This window comes from Procambarus clarkii, chromosome 90 (assembly GCF_040958095.1).
Source record: "Procambarus clarkii isolate CNS0578487 chromosome 90, FALCON_Pclarkii_2.0, whole genome shotgun sequence".
Lineage (NCBI taxonomy): Eukaryota > Metazoa > Arthropoda > Malacostraca > Decapoda > Cambaridae > Procambarus > Procambarus clarkii.
The window spans coordinates 6,191,566-6,211,478 of NC_091239.1; the positions used below are offsets into that span (position 1 = coordinate 6,191,566).

The window sequence follows — 19,913 nt, forward strand, 5'->3', positions numbered from 1 at the left end:
AGTCCTCCTCAAATCTTCCTATACGCATGATCTATGTATTGTAGGTGTGTGTAATACTTTGTCAATACCTGGAGTCGCCATCATCCTAGGGAATGACATTGGTGGTAACTTGAGAAACAGTCATCTCCCCATAATGGTTGCAGATCCAGGTCGAGTTGTCTCAGAAGTGAGTGAGATTACTCCCATAGTAATCTCGTTCCCGTATGTGCCGTCACCAGATATCAAGATCCTAAACCCAAACCTTACGATGTTGATGTTGATGATGGAAACGATGCTAATGCTGGAAACGATATTTCCAAACTTACAACCGGAGGGATGGCTGGAAAACCTCCAAAGACAGAACCGGAAATCACCTTAGCAGATACTTTTTTAGCCCACTTGGTTGAGGTTAGTGCAGTTGAGTAAGTGTTGCCATGTAATAAAGGTGTCCCCCCTGTTACTACCTCTTCTTCTTTTTCTAATGTTGAATCCCACACTCTGGCCCAACTTCAAAAGAGTGAAACTAGTTTGCATGTATGTTTTTCTGAAGTTGTTCCAGAGGAGGATGCTTTGGCTGATGATGTTGGATACTTCCTCTGCTGATGAGACGATGGAGATCGAAGATATCTTCCTCATCAGAGGACAGTGAGAGTGTTACTTAGCTTGTAGTCCCCAAAGCATACCAAGAACAAGTCCTTGCAGCTGCTCATGACGATCCTTTAACTGGTCACCAAGGGGTCAATCGAATGTTGTTCCAGGTAACAAAGTACTTTTATTGGCCCGAACTTAAAAGGGCTATTGTCAGATACTGTAGACAGTGTAACCTGTCAAGTGGTGGGGAAACTCAACCAACTGTACCTAGAGCTCCCCTTCATTCAATTGTCTTTCCTCATGAACCTTTTTCTCACATCTTAGTTGATTGTGTAGGCCCTTTAAGTCGGACCAAGTCAGGTCATGTATATATGTTAACCATTAATGTGCAACTACAAGATTCCCGGAAGCATACCCAGTACGTAATATCCGGAATAAGACAGTCATTCATCACATTTTTAAATTTTTCACTTTGTTTGGACAAAGATTGTCTTTGTTTGTATATTCTGTCGAACAATGGGAGTAACTTTTGTTCAGCTGGGTTCCAACAATTTTGTCGATGGTACAATATAAAGCATCAGCGTTCCAGAACGTACCTACTGCTGATAACCAAGTTTCCGTTCCAATATTCAAAAATAACAACTAATGACAGTTTGTTGACCAATAAGGAGACGGAAAATGGTTTTCTGAAACTTCTTCAAACTTTTAAGTTTTATTTATTTAATCTACATCGTTAATGAGCCATCTTTTCATAATTGATTAACAACTTAACATTAACACAAATAAATAAAAACAATTAATTTTATTATTTATGCAATTTTAGGTTTTCAAATATGCTTTAAAAATACAGTATTATATTTCAATAATTGTTCATTTAGTTTTAGTATGGTCCATTAATAGCATATGACCTTCCTTTTTTACAATAGCGAATAAATATATGTGGATTCAAAATGTTGACCAATTTCGTTCAAATTTTACATACTTTGTAACACGTATACATTCTCCAAGATGTAGAAGCTATAACAAAATAAAAGTATAAGCAAAGGAAAAATAAATAACACAAACGAAACCAACCCCACAAAAAAAAATTGTTGGACATTGATAGAAATAACAGATATTGGCATTGGGCAATAAATTGATATGATATATAACAAAATACAGCATAATAACATACTAATTATTATTTGTGTTATTATGAATTACCAAGAAGAAGGAAGAGTGATAATTATTATTTGATTATATTATTATTATAATAATTATTATAATAATAATTGATGTATTTAATAATTATCACTCTTGCTTTAGCATTGTCTTGAAGGAAGCCAGCCTCGGGTGAAAGAGGGCTGTGACGACCTCTGTCTGGAACCCGTAAGTGCGTGACTGGGACGTCGACCTCCTGGGGCTTGTGCGGCCCAGGCTCTGCTTCCCGAGGCTGGGGTCGTTCTTGCCCTTGATGGGGTTGTTGTTCTCCGGCCCCGACTACGGCGGTCTCCGGGTTTGGAGATCCTGTGCGTTCTTTCACCAACTTTGAAGTCAACTTCGGAGCTCGCAGTTTCTGCGACGGCACTGGAATCAATCGTATTGGTGTTTGCCTTTCCATTGGAGACTTTCTGCACCGTAGAGAGGGGGGGACCTGCTGTTTCGGTAATTGCTTCTCCTCCGTATCAACCTACATTGGCTTTGCGGCCTGGAAGGGCCACTCGAGACCGACAACCAGAGCACAACTCCATAGTTTCCTGAGACTGATGGATGTCTACTACTATTATGAATTACTCAGTAATGCTAGAAAGGCACCAGCTGCATATCCACTTTGTGGATCCTCCTTACTACTATTCTTCTTGTGCATTGGACAGGTGCTTTCATCTCTTTATCATTGCATTATCCTTCAATTCTAGTTAATAGGAGCTGTTCTTATCATCAGCACTTTTTTTATTCATATAAATTCCATTTCTTAGGATATTGGGGTGAAAGTTTCACGATGCTGATGCCAAATAATTAGAGAATTGCGTAACGTTTTAAATAATTTATCATGTCACACAGAAATCACAATTGCATGATGCATCAATTGCGTGATGATACCTCGTCCTCCCTACCGTTCCCCTCTCCCCCCCCCCCCGTCCCCTTGTCCTCCTCACCATTCACCATTCCCCTGTCCCCTTGTCCTCCCCACCATTCCATATTCCCCTAGTCCCCTCGTCTCCATCATCCCACACTCCCCCGTCCCCTCGTCCTCCTCACAATTACTCCCTCCCCTGTCACCTCGTCCGCCCCACCATTCCCCACTCCAGTCCTCTCTTCCACCTTTCCCCACTACCTTGTCTGATGCATTCCCAAATGATCTGATGTTTCAATCAAATAATTGCAAACATCAAATGTTCCCATCAAATGTTGCAAACATCAAATGTTCCTTATATTTCAGTGATGTTCCCATCACTGAAATATAAGAAAAATAGTTACAAAAAAAATAAAAACAATGAAAACTGAAAAAATAAACAATACTCGCAAAGCTAACAGTATAGTAAACAACACAGCTCTTTCCAATGCAATGTCACTCAAAATAATTAAATCAAATCAAAAATAAATGGAAATCAATGAAAATTCAATATGTCAATGTAATCGAAATCATTGAAATGGAATCATAACATATATAGTATAGTGTGTGTTGCTCCTATGTGAGACAGATGGTGCTGTTTCTTAAAAAAAAGATACCTGTTTTTAACTGTCACAGGTGTGGCATTTATAATTAAATGATGGTAAACAACATAGCTCAATTCCATCGCAATGTCACACAAAATAATTAATTCAAAATTAAAATAAATCGAAATCTATGAAAATTCTATTTATCAATGCAATTGGAAACATTGAAATGGAATTGTAACATATATAGTAAAGTGTTTGTTTCCATTACGTGCAACAGATGGCACTGTTTTTTTTTTTTAAATCATGATTTTACCTGTCACAGGTGTGGCATCTACATAGTAGGTACATAAAAATATGTGTGTGTTCGAATGCAATGTTGTGTCAAAATTTCAAAGCAATCGGTGAAGAACTTTTGGAGATTACAGCGTGAATTGCTTTTATGTCAAACAGATGGCATTGTTTATTAAAACATGCATGTTTTTCCTGTCACAGGTGAGGCATGTATGTAGTAGGTATATAAAACGACTCACCTTTTCAAATTCAACGTTGTATCAAAATTTCAAAGCAATCTGTAGAGAGGTTTTGAAGATTTCCCTCACATGAAAACACAGTTTTTCCGAAAAGCATGTTTTTTCCCGTCACAGATGTGACATCAATATAATATGTATATAAAAACTAACTCGGATGGAACGTTGTGCGAAAATTTCAAAGTAATCGGTAAAGAACTCTTGGAGATTAGCGATTTTGAACAAACGAACATTTCCATTTTTATTTATATAGACTAGCAGTACCCGGCCACGTGTTGCTGTGGCTCAGCAACAGCATGTGCATTACTAAGCCACAGCAACTTCAGTGAAGGAAAATGAAGAAGAATTTTTCCTTCACTGAAGAGCTACTTCAGTGAAGAAAAATGCGTCTAAATGGCATACTTAATGTTATCTTGTGTATATTGAGCCTCTTAGTTAGAGACGAGGTGTGTAAATATATGGATGAATATGTAAAAGTTAAAAAAAATAAGAGAGACTGCTTTTTTCTGTTTACATAGTCATAGAATGAATTAAAAAAGGTTGAAGACCACTGATTTAGACCAAAGCTGAAGTGGTAATAAGTGCAACAAAACATTATAACAGTTTAGTGCAGATTGTTGCATTATTGTCTTGCTATCCACGAACTAACAGTCTGTGTTGACAGACACCAGCAGCAATATTTAAGAGTGCTACATTTTCATATAATTAGCATATATACTTGACTAACTGTAAAGCCTGACAATTTATATCAGCAGATGCTGAGAGTGGGTGACGGTGTGGTCAGCAGAGCTGGGTGGATATTTAATGCAATCTGAGAGACATTATGGGTGCTCACAGACCTATGAAGGATACTCTCAGAGCCATGAAGGATACTCTCAGAGACTTGAAGGATATTCTCATCGACATGAAAGATACTCCCAGTGATATGAAGGATACTCTCAAAGACATGATGGATACTTTCAAAGACATGAAGGATACTTACAGAGACATGAAGGATACTGTCAGAGATATGAAGGATAATCTCAGACACATGACGATTCACTCAGAGACATGAAGGATACTCTCAGAGGCATCAAGGATACTCTAAGACCCATGAATGATTTTCTCATAGACATGGGGGATACTCTCAGAGGCATGATGGATACTCTCAAAGACATGAACGATACTCTCAGAGACATGAAAGATACTCTGAGAGACATCACGGATACTCTCAGACACATTAAGAATTCTCTCAGCATCATCAAGGATTCTCTCAGAGATATGAAGGATACTCTAAGACCCATGAATGATTCTCTCAGAGACTTTACAGATACTCTCAAAGACATGAAGGATACTCTCAAAGTCATCACTGATACTCTTAGCGACAGTAAGGATACCCTAAAAGACGTCAAGGATACTCTCACAGACATCAAGGATACTCTCAGAGATATCAAGGATACTCTCAGAGACATGAAGTATACTCGTAAAGACTTGGCGGATGCTCTTAGAGACATGAAGGATACCCTCAGAAACCTGAAGGAAACTGTCAGGGACATGAAGGATACTCTCAGAGAAATGAGGGATACTCTAAGAGACATGAAGGACACTCAGAAACATGAAGGATACTCTCATAGACATGAAGGATACTCTCAGAGACACGAAAAATACTCTCAGAGACACGAAAAATACTCTCAGAGACATGAAGGATACTCTCAGTCCCTATGAAGTATACTCGCATAAACATGAAGGATACTCTCAGATGCATGAAGTATACTCTCAAAGATTTGAAGAATACTCTTAGCGTCATCAGGGATACTCTCAGAGACGTGACAGATACTCTCAGATCACATGAAGGATACTCTCAGAGATATGACAGATACTCTCAAACACATGAAAGATAATCTCAAAGACATGAAGGATACTCTCAGAGACATGAAGGATCCTCTCAGAGTTATTAAGGATTCTCACAGACCTATGAAGAATACTCTCAGACCCCATGAAAAATACTCTCAGACCCAATGAAGGATACTCATATAGACATCAAGGATACTCTCAGAGACATGGAGGATTCTCTCAGAGACATGAAGGATTCTCTCAGTGACATGAAGGGTACTCTTAGAGATATGAAGGATACTCTCAGACCCGTGTAAGAAACTCTCAGACCCATGAAGGATACTCGCAGACCCTTTGAGGATACACTCAGAGACATGAAGGATACTCTCAGAGAAATGAATGATACTTTCATAACCATGAATTACACTCTCAAAGACATGAAGGATACTCTCAGGCACATGAATGATACTCTCAGCGACATGAAGGATACTCTCAGAGATATACTGGACACTCTCAGAGATATGAAAGGTACTCTCAGACCGATTATTGATACTCTCAGAGATATGAAGCATACTCTCAGAGACATAAAGGATACTCTCAGAGACATGAAGCATACGTTCAGAACCATGAAGGATACTCCTAGAGACTTGAAGGATACTCTCAGATATATTAAGGATACTCTCAGACCCAATGAAGGATACTCTCAGAGACATGAAGGACACTCACAGACCCATGAAGCATACTCTCTGAGACATGAAGGAGACTCTCAGAGGCATAAGGGAATGGATACTCTTAAAGACATGAAGGATACTTTCATAGACATGATGCATACTCTCAGAGACATGAAGGATACTCTCAGAAACTTGAAGGATACTCTCAGACCCATGAAGGATACTCTCAGAGACATGAAGGATACTCTCAGAGACAGGAAGGGTACTCTCAGAGACATGAAGGATACCCTTAGACCTATTAAAGATACTCGCAGGGACATGAAGGATACTCACATAGATATGAAGGATACTCTCAGAGACATGACGGGTACACTCAGAAACGTCAAGGATACTCTCAACGTCATCAAGGATACTCTCAGAGATATCAAGGATACTCTCAGACACGTGAAGGATACACTCAGCCCCCATGTAGGATACTCTCAAAGACTTCAATGATACGCTCAGAGACATGAAGAATACTCTCAGAGTCATCAATGATACTCTCAACGACAGAAAGGATACTCTCAACGACAGCAAGGATACTCTCAGAGACATCAAGGATACACTGAGTCCCATGAAGGATTCTCTCAGACCCCCATGAATGATACTCTCAGAGACATCAAAGATAATCTCAGAGACATATAGGATACTCTTAAAGACATGAAGGATACTCTGAGAGACATGAAGGATATTCTCATAGATATGAAAGATACTCTCAGAGACATGAAAGATACTCTCAAAGACGTGACGGATACTCTCATAGACATGAAGGATACTTACAGAGACATGAAGGATACTGTCAGAGATATGAAGGATAATCTCAGACACATGACGATATTCTCAGACACATCAATGATACTCTCAGAGGCATCCAGGATACTCTTAGACCCATGATGGATACTCTCAGAGACATGAAGGATACTCTCAGCATCATCAAGGATTCTCTCAGAGATATGAAGGATACTCTCAGACCCATGAAGGCTTCTTTTAGAGACTTGGCAGATACTCTCAAAGACACGAAGAATACTCTCAAAGTCATCACTGATTCTCTCAGCGACAGTAAGGATACTCTCAAAGACGTCATGGATACTCTCAGAGTTATCAATGATACTCTCAGAGACATCAAGGATACTCTCAGAGACATCAAGGAAACTCTGAGACCCATGAAGGAGTCTCTCAGACCCCCATGAAGGATACTCTCAGAGGCATGGAGGATACTCTCAGAGACATGAAGGATACCCTCAAACCCATGAAGGATACTCTCAGAGACATGAAGTATACTCTCAGAGACATAAAGGATACTCTAAGAGACATGACGGTTACTCTCATAGATATATTAAGGATACTCTCAGACACATGAAGGATACTCGGGGCCTGGGGCCTCGTAGCCTGGTGGATAGCGCGCAGGACTCGTAATTCTGTGGCGCGGGTTCGATTCCCGCACGAGGTAGAAACAAATGGGCAAAGTTTCTTTCACCCTGAATGCCCCTGTTACCTAGCAGTAAATAGGTACCTGGGAGTTAGTCAGCTGTCATGGGCTGCTTCCTGGGGGTGGAGGCCTGGTCGAGGACCGGGCCGCGGGGACACTAAAGCCCCGAAATCATCTCAAGATAACCTCAAGATAACCTACTCTCAGAGACATGAAGTATACTCTCAGAGACATAAAGCAAACTCTAAGAGACATGACGGATACTCTCATAGATATGAAGGATACTCTCAGACACATGAAGGATACTCTCAGACCCATGAAGTGTTAATACTCAAATTGTATGACGGTTGAAACATAACCAATCACAGGTGAGTAGGCCTCTGACGTCATGCCAGACAGAGCGGCACCAACCGTGCTTCCAGCAGGCCTCAGTATTCTCAAAGACCCAGAGCAGGTTGGACCTCGACTGGCCAGTTATTCACCTTGATGCCTTATTCAATAAAACTGCTGAAGTTTCTACTGTGTATATCTACAACCAAAGAAAGCAACGAATACTGGTAGTAGCGTGTGATTCATAATAAATTTTCTGAGCTACGAAATCGCAAGTGCCCACGTCACATCATGTGTGTCCAGCGCCTCCTGCCTCCTGCCACCCAAGCATTGACATTCAATGGTATTTTACCAGTCCTGGGTCCTACCATCAACCACTACTCCAGGTCAACGTCTCAGAAGTAAGCGTCAATATTTTCCTGTGAGAACGCTAATTCATCAGTGAGGAGAAAGGAAGATGTGAGTAAAATTGATTGTGCACTATTAACTAAGTAGGCTACTGCGCCATATGCTTTGCCAGAGGCATCGCAGAAAACGTGCAAATCGGTGGGTAAGTTCGATCCCGAAGCATTACGAGGAAATTTCAAAACACCTAACTGATTAAAATCCGTTGAGAGTATCTGCCATTTAGCTTGTAACTCACTTGGTAACGGATCATCCCATCCCATATGTTTCTGCCAGCACTCCTGCATTAGGAGTTTGCCCCTTATTAATATAGGACTAAGTAGGCCTAAAGGGTCAAATGGTTGACTGACAAACGAGAGCAGTGTTCTCATGGTAAGGGTTGAGTTATCAGTTTGTACTGACTTGACATTCATCTCGTCAGTACTGGTGTTCCATTCCACACCTAGAACCTTTAATTGATTGGGTACCTGATAACCTGGAAATTCTTTCTCGATTACCTGGTTGAGTAATTCATTATTTGAGGCCCATGACTGTAGTGGCATATTGGTTCCTAATAGTTCACGGTTAGCCTCATGGTAGATTTCAACCAGATCAGTTTGATCATTAGTGGTTCCCTGGAAATTGTCGACATACAAGTTGTCGCTAATGTCTGCCTTATAGGGGCTGTTCGATTTCCTCAAATGTGTGTCTAATGTTCCTTGCAAAAGAAACGGTGAGGACGTAGCTCCAAATAATACTGAGGCAAAACGATATGTGATGACTTCACTGTTAGGATCCAGTGGATCCTTAATCCAGAGGAATTTTGTGTAGTTACGATCTTCCTCCTGCAAACCTACTCGGAGGAAAGTTTTGCTGATATCAGCAGTAAAGGCGAAAACACCAGTGCGAAATCGTAACAGCACATCATGTAGCCTTTGTGTTAGGCTAGGTCCCGTTTGGAGACATTCATTTAAAGACACACTGCTTGGCTTTACTTTAGCACTACAGTTAAAGACAATACGAATAGGTGTTGTCAATGAGTCTTTCACCACAGCGTGATGAGGTAAATAATGACCTACCTTTCGGTCATCGTTATCAACAACCTCAATAAATTTACTGTTAAGTTGTTGTTGGATAAGTTGATGATACATGTTCAGTTTGTCTGGCTGCTTCTGTAGTCATGTTAATTGAGACTGCAATTGTGAGGCTGCCATAAAATAATTTACTGGAAGTTGTGGATGATCCAACTTCCATGGGAGTCTTACCCAGTATTGTTTATTTGCATAGACAACTGTATCCAGGTATTGCTGGTAAGTCCACGTATCATCAGGACTTGGTTGTTCAGGGATAATACCTAAAGTGTCTAAATCCCACAAACGATGTATTGGTGGGTCAGACTCAATATCTTCAGATATTTCTCTGAAACGTAGGGGTGACTGTTCCAAGCCTAGTCACGCCACTATTATGTTATTAGATTGTTGGTTTGTGGACGCTGGATTTTGTCTGAAAAGCACCTGTCCCGTAAGCAATTTGCCTCCTGCAGACGACAACAAATTCATTCTGTGTTGTCTAGTGCATCCAGTTATAAATTTGTAATTATAATCCGCGCCTATAAGTATTCCAACATCGGTGAGGCAGTCAGAATTTATTTTATAATCTGCTAGCCTCATGCGGTTTCGTCTAAGATGTCTCACAGTGCGAGCTAACCCTGTGACCTGCAGGTCTGTAGGAAGTTTATCTACTACTACCGCTTGTATTGGACTAGTAGAAGATCCGACTCTCACTAATACCTTAACTACCTTGTAGTCACGAGGTCCACTATTTGACAAGAAACCAGAAATATTTAACCTCACACTTTTGGCAGGTTTTAAATTTAACTCATCTACCAACTGTTGTGTAATGAAGGTTTTCTGTGAACCTTGGTCAAAAAGACCTCTAGTGTTAATTCTAGATCTTCGGTTTATTAGTCTAAGTTGAGCTGTAGGCAGAGTAGTATTATTGCCTGATTCAGTAGCAAGTACATTTACTTCTTGATGCACTTTGCAATATTGCACTGCGGTAGAATTCGTGGAATTCTTCCCAGTGGTCATGGTTGGTGTAGAAGATTTTCTACATAAGGCGTAGTGGTGTACACCTTGGTTACATCGGTTGCAGGAACGTAGCTGCACTACACATTTTTTGGGATCATGAGAGCCCATGCACCTGGTGCACTTGCGTATTTCTTGCAACCTTTTAATCCTAGCATTATAAGTAGGATAAACAGAGCATTGGTAGGCGGTATGCCCTTGATTGCAGAGCAGACACCTTCTCTGGTTAATAGACTTGGTCTCTTTAGTAGACAAGTCATTGGTTATCTCAGAAGGAGACACCGAATATGTACCTACATTTCCACTTCTTTTCCCAGTGGATGGAGTAGTTCTAGATGTAAATTTATTAGACTTATTTAAAGTCTGTTTAGGTTTGACAGAAGTGTCAACTTGAGCTGAGTTACGATGGGAGTTAGTAGAGGAGTTTGAAACTTTCTCCCCGTCTTGGTTGGCTCTTTGTCTTTCGACTAAGGTATGTAGACCTTCTGTGATTTCTTTCAAAGTTAAAAAGGTCTTATTGTACATAGTACACAACTTATCTAAAGTTTCTCTTGGCAATTTTCGCTTAACAACTACTTTGGTCATCCATTCGGCTGACTGAACTTGGACTTTAAGGCTTAAGGCCTTGAGTAAAGACTCTAACTCTAGTCTGAAGGTTTGGAGAGAATCTGTGGAATTATTGGCAGAAGGTAAATCTAGCAATTTTTGAACTAAGACTGTAACAGTTCTCTCCGTGTTATCGTAGTTGGTTTTGAGCAATTGAACAGCCAATGTGTAACCATCACTGGTCAGTGTTATATTAGAGATTACCTTCAAGGCTTCATTTCTTAACAAGCCTTGTAAATAAGTGAATTTGGTGGTTTGAGGAATGTTAGCTTTAGAGTCTACTGCATCTACGAATTTACTCCAGAAATCATCCCAACTTTCATTCTCATCACCAGAGAATGTGGGTATATTGATTTGAGGTAATTTAACCTCAGGATCTGTACGTACAGCAGAAGCTACTGTCAGCTTGTTTTTAGCAATTTGCTTCTTAAAGGGTAGAAGCTTAACTCGTATATCTTCTTCATACTGAGCTAACTCATCTATAACCTCCTCAAGTTCACTACTTTCTACAGAAGTTGAGTGAAGTTCTGTCAAATACAAATTCATGTGTTGCTTAATATGAGCAAATTTGCTTTCAGCAACTTGTAATAAATCTTCTAATTCAAAGTAATCAACAGTTGACTGTTGTGACAGATTTTGGCATTTATTAATCTGTCGGGTCAAATGACCTTTCAGACCGATAAGGGTCCTTTTCATTTTGGTAGCCGTGTCCATTTTGTTGGGTAAAGGCTGATTGGTCAGTAAATATTTATTACTGAGATAACTAGGATATTGACTCATTCAGTGGAGTTCAATATCAATGAGAATAGCCTAATATACTTGAATAGACTATAGTTTTACCTACCTAACACGAAATAGCTAGATATTTTGTGCACTGTCTGAACTTCACCATTAATTCTCGTCCGGTTAGCTCATCTATATCACCATCAGAGGTAATGGGGATCATCCAGCAATACACAAAATAGATACACAAAATAATGAATACAAGAGAAATATTATGGAGACACTCCAATCAGAGTTGTCTCAAAGTTTAATCCCACCCTGTTTAGGGTCAGCACAAATAGTATAATACATACACTACTGACTAGCTTGAGTCTAGTGGTGATAATTCCTAACTAAGAACTATAAATTTATTTAGTCTGGGCTTGTACCAAATTCAGCACAATCTCAGCCTAAATTCTACCTAATAATATTGGTAAAGATTATTGTGGTGCAGTAAGGTGAATATAATTGTGCTGTATTTTTGGGTTTTTTGTTTTTATAAGAGTGCACTTGTACACACAGGTGAAAACATATAAAGGTTATGCGCTGATGCTCCTGGTGACCTAAAGATTCATACTTCAGTATGAAGTGTAGGTCTAAGTGTTGTGGGCAATTAACTGTGTCCCACTAAAGCTACCTTATACATGAGGTAAAAGTAGCAATGTGTTGGTGTGACTTAGACTAACTGATGTGTTACACTGTTGGTTGACACAATTAATTAAATGGTTAGTCTTGATTACATCACACAAGGATTAGTTATTAATAATTAGTATTTGTAATTATAAATTTATGCCTATCCGGTTTGATAAGGACCATAATGTGGGACATTTGGGGCTTGACTCTAATTATTTAAATATTAATATAGTAAAATCAATTACGAAGGACCACCCGCTTTTATAGTAAAGAGGGAAACTGAGAAAATATGATAATTAGAAAATTCCTAGATGAACCAGTAACTATGGATAAAATACTAGAGAATATGATCACTGAAATAATTAATGGGCTGTATAATTAAATGAATCAAAACCTCAAACACCTACATTGGGGGGGTATTACTGGAACTCAATACGTCCAGGAACTAGTGTGGTTCGTTCACCAGTCCAATGTATAATAATCTAATCCTATGAATATTTATAGAGTCATTATCTTTATCTTCAAGAAGAACATAGACTACGAACATGAAATAATAAGTATAATAAACACATGTTAATCCAATGAACAGAGTTCTGCATGTAAAGGAGTACAGATAATAATCAAGGAATACAAAAGGAATCTTAGCTTAATGACGATTCCCCAGAAGTTAGTTACGACTTATCTTCTGATTCTCCTGGACTCGTCATAGAACACTGGGAGTTGATTAACATGGGAAATGACAGCTCGGAGAATTCTTCACACACGCTGTAAATTAAATTGGTTTCAGTAGTAACAAATTAAACTACTGGAAATCTATATTCAAGAAAACGAGATTAAAAAAACAGGAGAAAATAATGACCTGTAGTTTTTTATTGTCGCACGGCGTCACGACAAGCTACCCAGCTATAAACCCACCCCCTATATGATGCATCAAATAAGGATCAAGGTACTTAGCTAATATGGGCACTGTGTAAGTTAAGGCTTGCCGAAGGTCGCGTCCTAGGTTCCGGTCTAGCCTATCCTCTATACTGACGCGCTTCACTGGCCGGTCACGTGGAATTACATAGAACCAAATTTAACAGGTTCCGTAAATGACACTGACACCAGTGAAGGTATTGTCTGCAAAGGTTCTTCACACCTCACAGTGGCGACTTTCTTCTAGAGATTTGATGGCGTCTACCCTGATGGCTGGGTAATGGCATCTCCTCGTGAGCGCCTCGCCACGTGAACACGTCTGCTCATCAACGTTTCTACACGTGGACTCGCGTCTCTTCCGCCCCGCTCCGCGTCCCGCGTTTGTTACCCAAATTATTTATTATGGATATTATCATTTCTCGCAGTTGTGCTCGAAATGCTCGGGTTAGGACGGGTTTATTATTTGGAGGAGTTAAATATTATTATTTGCCCGTTTTATGATAGTAAACGAACAATGGAGAAGAATTAAAGTCTCTCCAGGGCATTCACACGTGACGTTAATTTTATTACTAGATAACAGCTATAACTATAAACGCTCTATTTGGCTTTAGTTGGAGATCAGTTTATCTGTAATTAATTATCACACAGAACACCGTTGTTTATAGAGAATCAAATTCAATACTCAGACACATTGGATATAAATGTGTTTATTACAATAGAATCTGACGCAATACTGGCGTCGGGTGACATAAGAATTCTAGCCTTATTGTACAGATATAATTATTAGTACATGTGAACTCTACGTTGGGTTAATTTTAATCACTACAATGATTAGTAGAATTAGTAATAATTAATGAGAATACAACAGTGTTGTATTTAGTGTTGGAAATTTCCAACAACACACACAGCAGAAGGCCTGCAGCAGCTACTCAACCGCTTTGCCGCAGCCTTGTTCCGCATTCGGCCTGACAATCACCCTGAAGAAGACACAGGTGATGAGACAAGATGTCAATGAGCTACCCTGTATAAATATAGCAGACTATGTGCTGGAGGCCGTTCACGAGTTTGTGTACCTGGGCTCCACAATCTCCCGTCACAGATGTGACATCAATATAATATGTATATAAAAACTAACTCGGATGGAACGTTGTGCGAAAATTTCAAAGTAATCGGTAAAGAACTCTTGGAGATTAGCGATTTTAAACAAACGAACATTTCCATTTTTATTTATATAGACTAGCAGTACCCGGCCACGTGTTGCTGTGGCTCAGCAACGCATGTGCATTACTGAGCCACAGCAACTTCAGTGAAGGAAAATGAAGAAGAATTTTTCCTTCACTGAAGAGCTACTTCAGTGAAGAAAAATGCGTCTAAATGGCATACTTAATGTTATCTTGTGTATATTGATCCTCTTAATTAGAGACGAGGTGTGTAAATATATGGATGAATATGTAAAAGTTAAAAAAAATAAGAGAGACTGCTTTTTTCTGTTTACAAAGTCATAGAAATGATATATGAAACATAGATTTTAAATATTAAAAACGTGAGATTTTTAATGAAAGTTTTTCAGGGTGGGAGTGGACAACTTCTACTTAATCACCACTAGGGGTTGACAACATTAAAAAAGGTTGAAGGCCACTGATTTAGACCAAAGCTGAAGTGGTAATAAGTGCAACAAAACATTATAACAGTTTAGTGCAGATTGTTGCATTATTGTCTTGCTATCCACGAACTAACAGTCTGTGTTGACAGACACCAGCAGCAATATTTAAGAGTGCTACATTTTCATATAATTAGCATATATACTTGACTAACTGTAAAGCCTGACAATTTATGTCAGCAGATGCTGAGAGTGGGAGACGGTGTGGTCAGCAGAGCTGGGTGGATATTTAATGCACTCTCAGAGACATTATGGGTGCTCACAGACTTATGAAGGATACTCTCAGAGACTTGAAGGATACTCTCAGAGTCATCAATGATACTCTCAACGACAGGAAGGATACTCACAGAGACATCAAGGATACACTGAGTCCCATGAAGGATTCTCTCAGACTTCCATGAAGGATACTCTCGGAGACATCAAAGATAATCTTAGAGGCGTATAGGATACTCTGAGAGACATGAAGGATACTCTGAGAGACATGAAGGATATTCTCATCGACATGAAAGATACTCCCAGTGATATGAAGGATACTCTCAAAGACATGATGGATACTCTCAAAGACATGATGGATACTTTCAAAGACATGAAGGATACTTACAGAGACATGAAGGATACTGTCAGAGATATGAAGGATAATCTCAGACACATGACGATACACTCAGAGACATGAAGGATACTCTCAGAGGCATCAAGGATACTCTAAGACCCATGAATGATTTTCTCATAGACATGGAGGATACTCTCAGAGGCATGATGGATACTCTCAAAGACATGAACGATACTCTCAGAGACATGAAGGATACTCTCAGAGACCTCACGGTTACTCTCAGACACATTAAGAATTCTCTCAGCATCATCAAGGATTCTCTCAGAGATATGAAGGATACTCTAAGACCCATGAAGGATTCTCTCAGAGACTTAACAGATACTCTCAAAGACATGAAGGATACTCTCAAAGTCATCACAGATACTCTTAGCGACAGTAAGGATACCCTAAAAGACGTCAAGGATACTCTCACAGATATCAAGGATACTCTCAGAGATATCAAGGATACTCTCAGAGACATGAAGTATACTCGTAAAGAGTTGGCGGATGCTCTTAGAGACATGAAGGAAACTGTCAGAGACATGAAGGATACTCTCAGAGAAATGAAGGATACTCTAAGAGACATGAAGGACACTCAGAAACATGAAGGATACTCTCATAGACATGAAGGATACTCTCAGAGACACGAAAAATACTCTCAGAGACATGAAGGATACTCTCAGTCCCTAGGAAGTATACTCGCATAGACATGAAGGATACTCTTGAAAGCATGAAGTACACTCTCAAAGATATGAAGGATACTCTCAGCGCCATCAAGGATACTCTCAGAGACATGAAGGATACACTCAGAGACATGACAGATACTCGCAAACACATGAAGGATAATTTCAAAGACATGAAAGATACTCTCAGAGACGTATAGGATACTCTCAGAGATATGAAGGATACTCTGAGAGACATGAAGGATATTCTCATCGACATGAAAGATGCTCCCAGTGATATGAAGGATACTCTCAAAGACATGATGAATACTTTCAAAGACATGAAGGATACTTACAGAGACATGAAGGATACTGTCAGAGATTTGAAGGATAATCTCAGACACATGACGATACACTTAGAGACATGAAGGATACTCTCAGCGACATGTAGGATACTTTCAGAGACATCAAGAATTCTCGCAGATATATCAAGAATACTCTCAAAGACATCAAGGATACTCTCAAAGACATGACGGATACTATCAGAGACATGAAGGATGCTCTCAAATATATCATGGATACTCTCAGAGACATGAAAGATATTCTCAGAGACATGAAGGATACTGTCAGAGAAATGAAGGATACTCTCATAGACATAAAGGATACTCTCAGAGACATGAAGGATACTCTCAGAAACATGAACGACACTCTCAGAGACACAAAGGATACTCTCAGAGACATGAAGGATACTCTCGGAGATTTGATGAATACTCTCAGAGTCATCAAGGTTACTCTCAGACCCATCACTGATACTCTCCGAGACATCTAGGATACTCTCAGAGACTTGATGGATACTTTCAGAGATATGAAGGATACTCTCAGAGTCATGAAGGACGCTCTCAGAGACATCAAGGGTACTCTCAGACCCATGAAGGATACTCTCAGTCCCTATGAAGTATACTCGCATAGACATGAAGGATACTCTCAGATGCATGAAGTATACTCTCAAAGATTTGAAGGATACTCTTAGCGTCATCAGGGATACTCTCAGAGACATGACGGATACTCTCAGATCACATGAAGGATACTCTCAGAGATATGACAGATACTCTCAAACACATGAAAGATAATCTCAAAGACATGAAGGATACTCTCAGAGACATGAAGGATTCTCTCAGAGTTATTAAGGATTCTCACAGACCTATGAAGAATACTCTCAGACCCCATGAAAAATACTCTCAGACCCAATGAAGGATACTCATATAGACATCAAGGATACTCTCAAAGACATGGAGGATTCTCTCAGAGACATGAAGGATTCTCTCAGTGACATGAAGGGTACTCTTAGAGATATGAAGGATACTCTCAGACCCGTGTAAGAAACTCTCAGACCCATGAAGGATACTCGCAGACCCTTTGAGGATACACTCAGAGACATGAAGGATACTCTCAGAGAAATGAATGATACTTTCATAACCATGAATTACACTCTCAAAGACATGAAGGATACTCTCAGCGACTTGAAGGATACTCCCAGCGACATGAAGGCTACTCTCAGAGATATACTGGACACTCTCAGAGATATGAAGGGTACTCTCAGACCGATTATTGATACTCTCAGAGATATGAAGCATACTCTCAGAGACATAAAGGATACTCTCAGAGACATGAAGCATACGTTCAGAACCATGAAGGATACTCCTAGAGACTTGAAGGATACTCTCAGATATATTAAGGATACTCTCAGACCCCATGAAGGATACTCTCAGAGACATGAAGGACACTCACAGACCCATGAAGCATACTCTCTGAGACATGAAGGAGACTCTCAGAGGCATAAGGGAATGGATACTCTTAAAGACATGAAGGATACTTTCATAGACATGATGCATACTCTCAGAGACATGAAGGATACTCTCAGAAACTTGAAGGATACTCTCAGACCCATGAAGGATACTCTCAGAGACATGAAGGATACTCTCAGAGACAGGAAGGGTACTCTCAGAGACATGAAGGATACCCTTAGACCTATGAAAGATACTCGCAGAGACCTGAAGGATACTCACATAGATATGAAGGATACTCTCAGAGACATGACGGGTACACTCAGAAACGTCAAGGATACTCTCAACGACATCAAGGATACTCTCAGAGATATCAAGGATACTCTCAGACACGTGAAGGATACACTCAGCCCCCATGAAGGATACTCTCAGAGACTTCAATGATACGCTCAGAGACACGAAGAATACTCTCAGAGTCATCAATAATACTCTCAACGACAGAAAGGATACTCTCAACGACAGCAAGGATACTCTCAGAGACATCAAGGATACACTGAGTCCCATGAAGGATTCTCTCAGACCTCCATGAATGATACTCTCAGAGACATCAAAGATAATCTCAGAGACATATAGGATACTCTTAAAGACATGAAGGATACTCTGAGAGACATGAAGGATATTCTCATAGACTTGAAAGATGCTCTCAGAGACATGAAAGATACTCTCAAAGACGTGACGGATACTCTCATAGACATGAAGGATACTTACAGAGACATGAAGGATACTGTCAGAGATATGAAGGATAATCTCAGACACATGACGATATTCTCAGACACATCAATGATACTCTCAGAGGCATCCAGGATACTCTTAGACCCATGATGGATACTCTCAGAGACATGAAGGATACTCTCAGCATCATCAAGGATTCTCTCAAAGATATGAAGGATACTCTCAGACCCATGAAGGATTCTTTTAGAGACTTGGCAGATACTCTCAAAGACACGAAGAATACTCTCAAAGTCATCACTGATTCTCTCAGCGACTGTAAGGATACTCTCAAAGACGTCATGGATACTCTCAGAGTTATCAATGATACTCTCAGAGACATCAAGGATACTCTCAGAGACATCAAGGAAACTCTGAGACCCATGAAGGAGTCTCTCAGACCCCCATGAAGGATACTCTCAGAGGCATGGAGGATACTCTCAGAGACATGAAGGATACCCTCAAACCCATGAAGGATACTCTCAGAGACATGAAGTATACTCTCAGAGACATAAAGGATACTCTAAGAGACATGACGGTTACTCTCATAGATATATTAAGGATACTCTCAGACACATGAAGGATACTCTCAGAGACATGAAGTATACTCTCAGAGACATAAAGCAAACTCTAAGAGACATGACGGATACTCTCATAGATATGAAGGATACTCTCAGACACATGAAGGATACTCTCTGACCCATGAAGTGTTAATACTCAAATTGTATGACGGTTGAAACATAACCAATCACAGGTGAGTAGGCCTCTGACGTCATGCCAGACAGAGCGGCACCAGGCGTGCTGCCAGCAGGCCTCAGTATTCTCAAAGACCCAGAGCAGGTTGGACCTCGACTGGCCAGTTATTCACCTTGTTGCCTTATTCAATAAAACTACTGAAGTTTCTACTTTGTATATCTACAACCAAAGAAAGCAACGAATACTGGTAGTAGCGGTGTGATTCATAATAAATTTTCTGAGCTACGAAATCGTAAGTGCCCACGTCACATCATGTGTGTCCAGCGCCTCCTGCCTCCTGCCACCCACG

The 19,913-nt window shown here is 39.9% G+C and overlaps 6 protein-coding genes across 6 annotated transcripts; all 6 read left to right on the forward strand.

The window, feature by feature from the left end:
- Window positions 1-4,787: 4,787 nt before the first annotated feature.
- On the forward strand, window positions 4,788-5,441 carry LOC138359373 (aspartate and serine-rich protein-like). The gene has a single exon (XM_069318500.1). The coding sequence runs from the start codon at window positions 4,788-4,790 to the stop codon at window positions 5,439-5,441; it is 654 nt and encodes a 217-aa protein (XP_069174601.1).
- A 440-nt stretch (window positions 5,442-5,881) lies between these two features.
- LOC138359374 (uncharacterized) lies at window positions 5,882-6,715 on the forward strand. Its single transcript, XM_069318501.1, has one exon. It carries the CDS (start codon window positions 5,882-5,884, stop codon window positions 6,713-6,715), a length of 834 nt encoding a protein of 277 aa, XP_069174602.1.
- A 730-nt stretch (window positions 6,716-7,445) lies between these two features.
- LOC138359375 (aspartate and serine-rich protein-like) lies at window positions 7,446-15,738 on the forward strand. Its single transcript, XM_069318502.1, has 2 exons — window positions 7,446-7,577; window positions 15,511-15,738. Exons 1-2 carry the CDS (start codon window positions 7,446-7,448, stop codon window positions 15,736-15,738), a joined length of 360 nt encoding a protein of 119 aa, XP_069174603.1.
- Window positions 15,735-16,361, forward strand: LOC138359376 (uncharacterized protein PF3D7_1120000-like). Its single transcript, XM_069318503.1, has one exon. It carries the CDS (start codon window positions 15,735-15,737, stop codon window positions 16,359-16,361), a length of 627 nt encoding a protein of 208 aa, XP_069174604.1.
- Window positions 16,362-16,363: 2 nt separating this feature from the next.
- On the forward strand, window positions 16,364-17,145 carry LOC138359377 (uncharacterized protein PF3D7_1120000-like). Its single transcript, XM_069318504.1, has 2 exons — window positions 16,364-16,531; window positions 16,768-17,145. Exons 1-2 carry the CDS (start codon window positions 16,364-16,366, stop codon window positions 17,143-17,145), a joined length of 546 nt encoding a protein of 181 aa, XP_069174605.1.
- A 565-nt stretch (window positions 17,146-17,710) lies between these two features.
- LOC138359378 (uncharacterized) lies at window positions 17,711-18,544 on the forward strand. Its single transcript, XM_069318505.1, has one exon. The coding sequence runs from the start codon at window positions 17,711-17,713 to the stop codon at window positions 18,542-18,544; it is 834 nt and encodes a 277-aa protein (XP_069174606.1).
- Window positions 18,545-19,913: the final 1,369 nt, after the last annotated feature.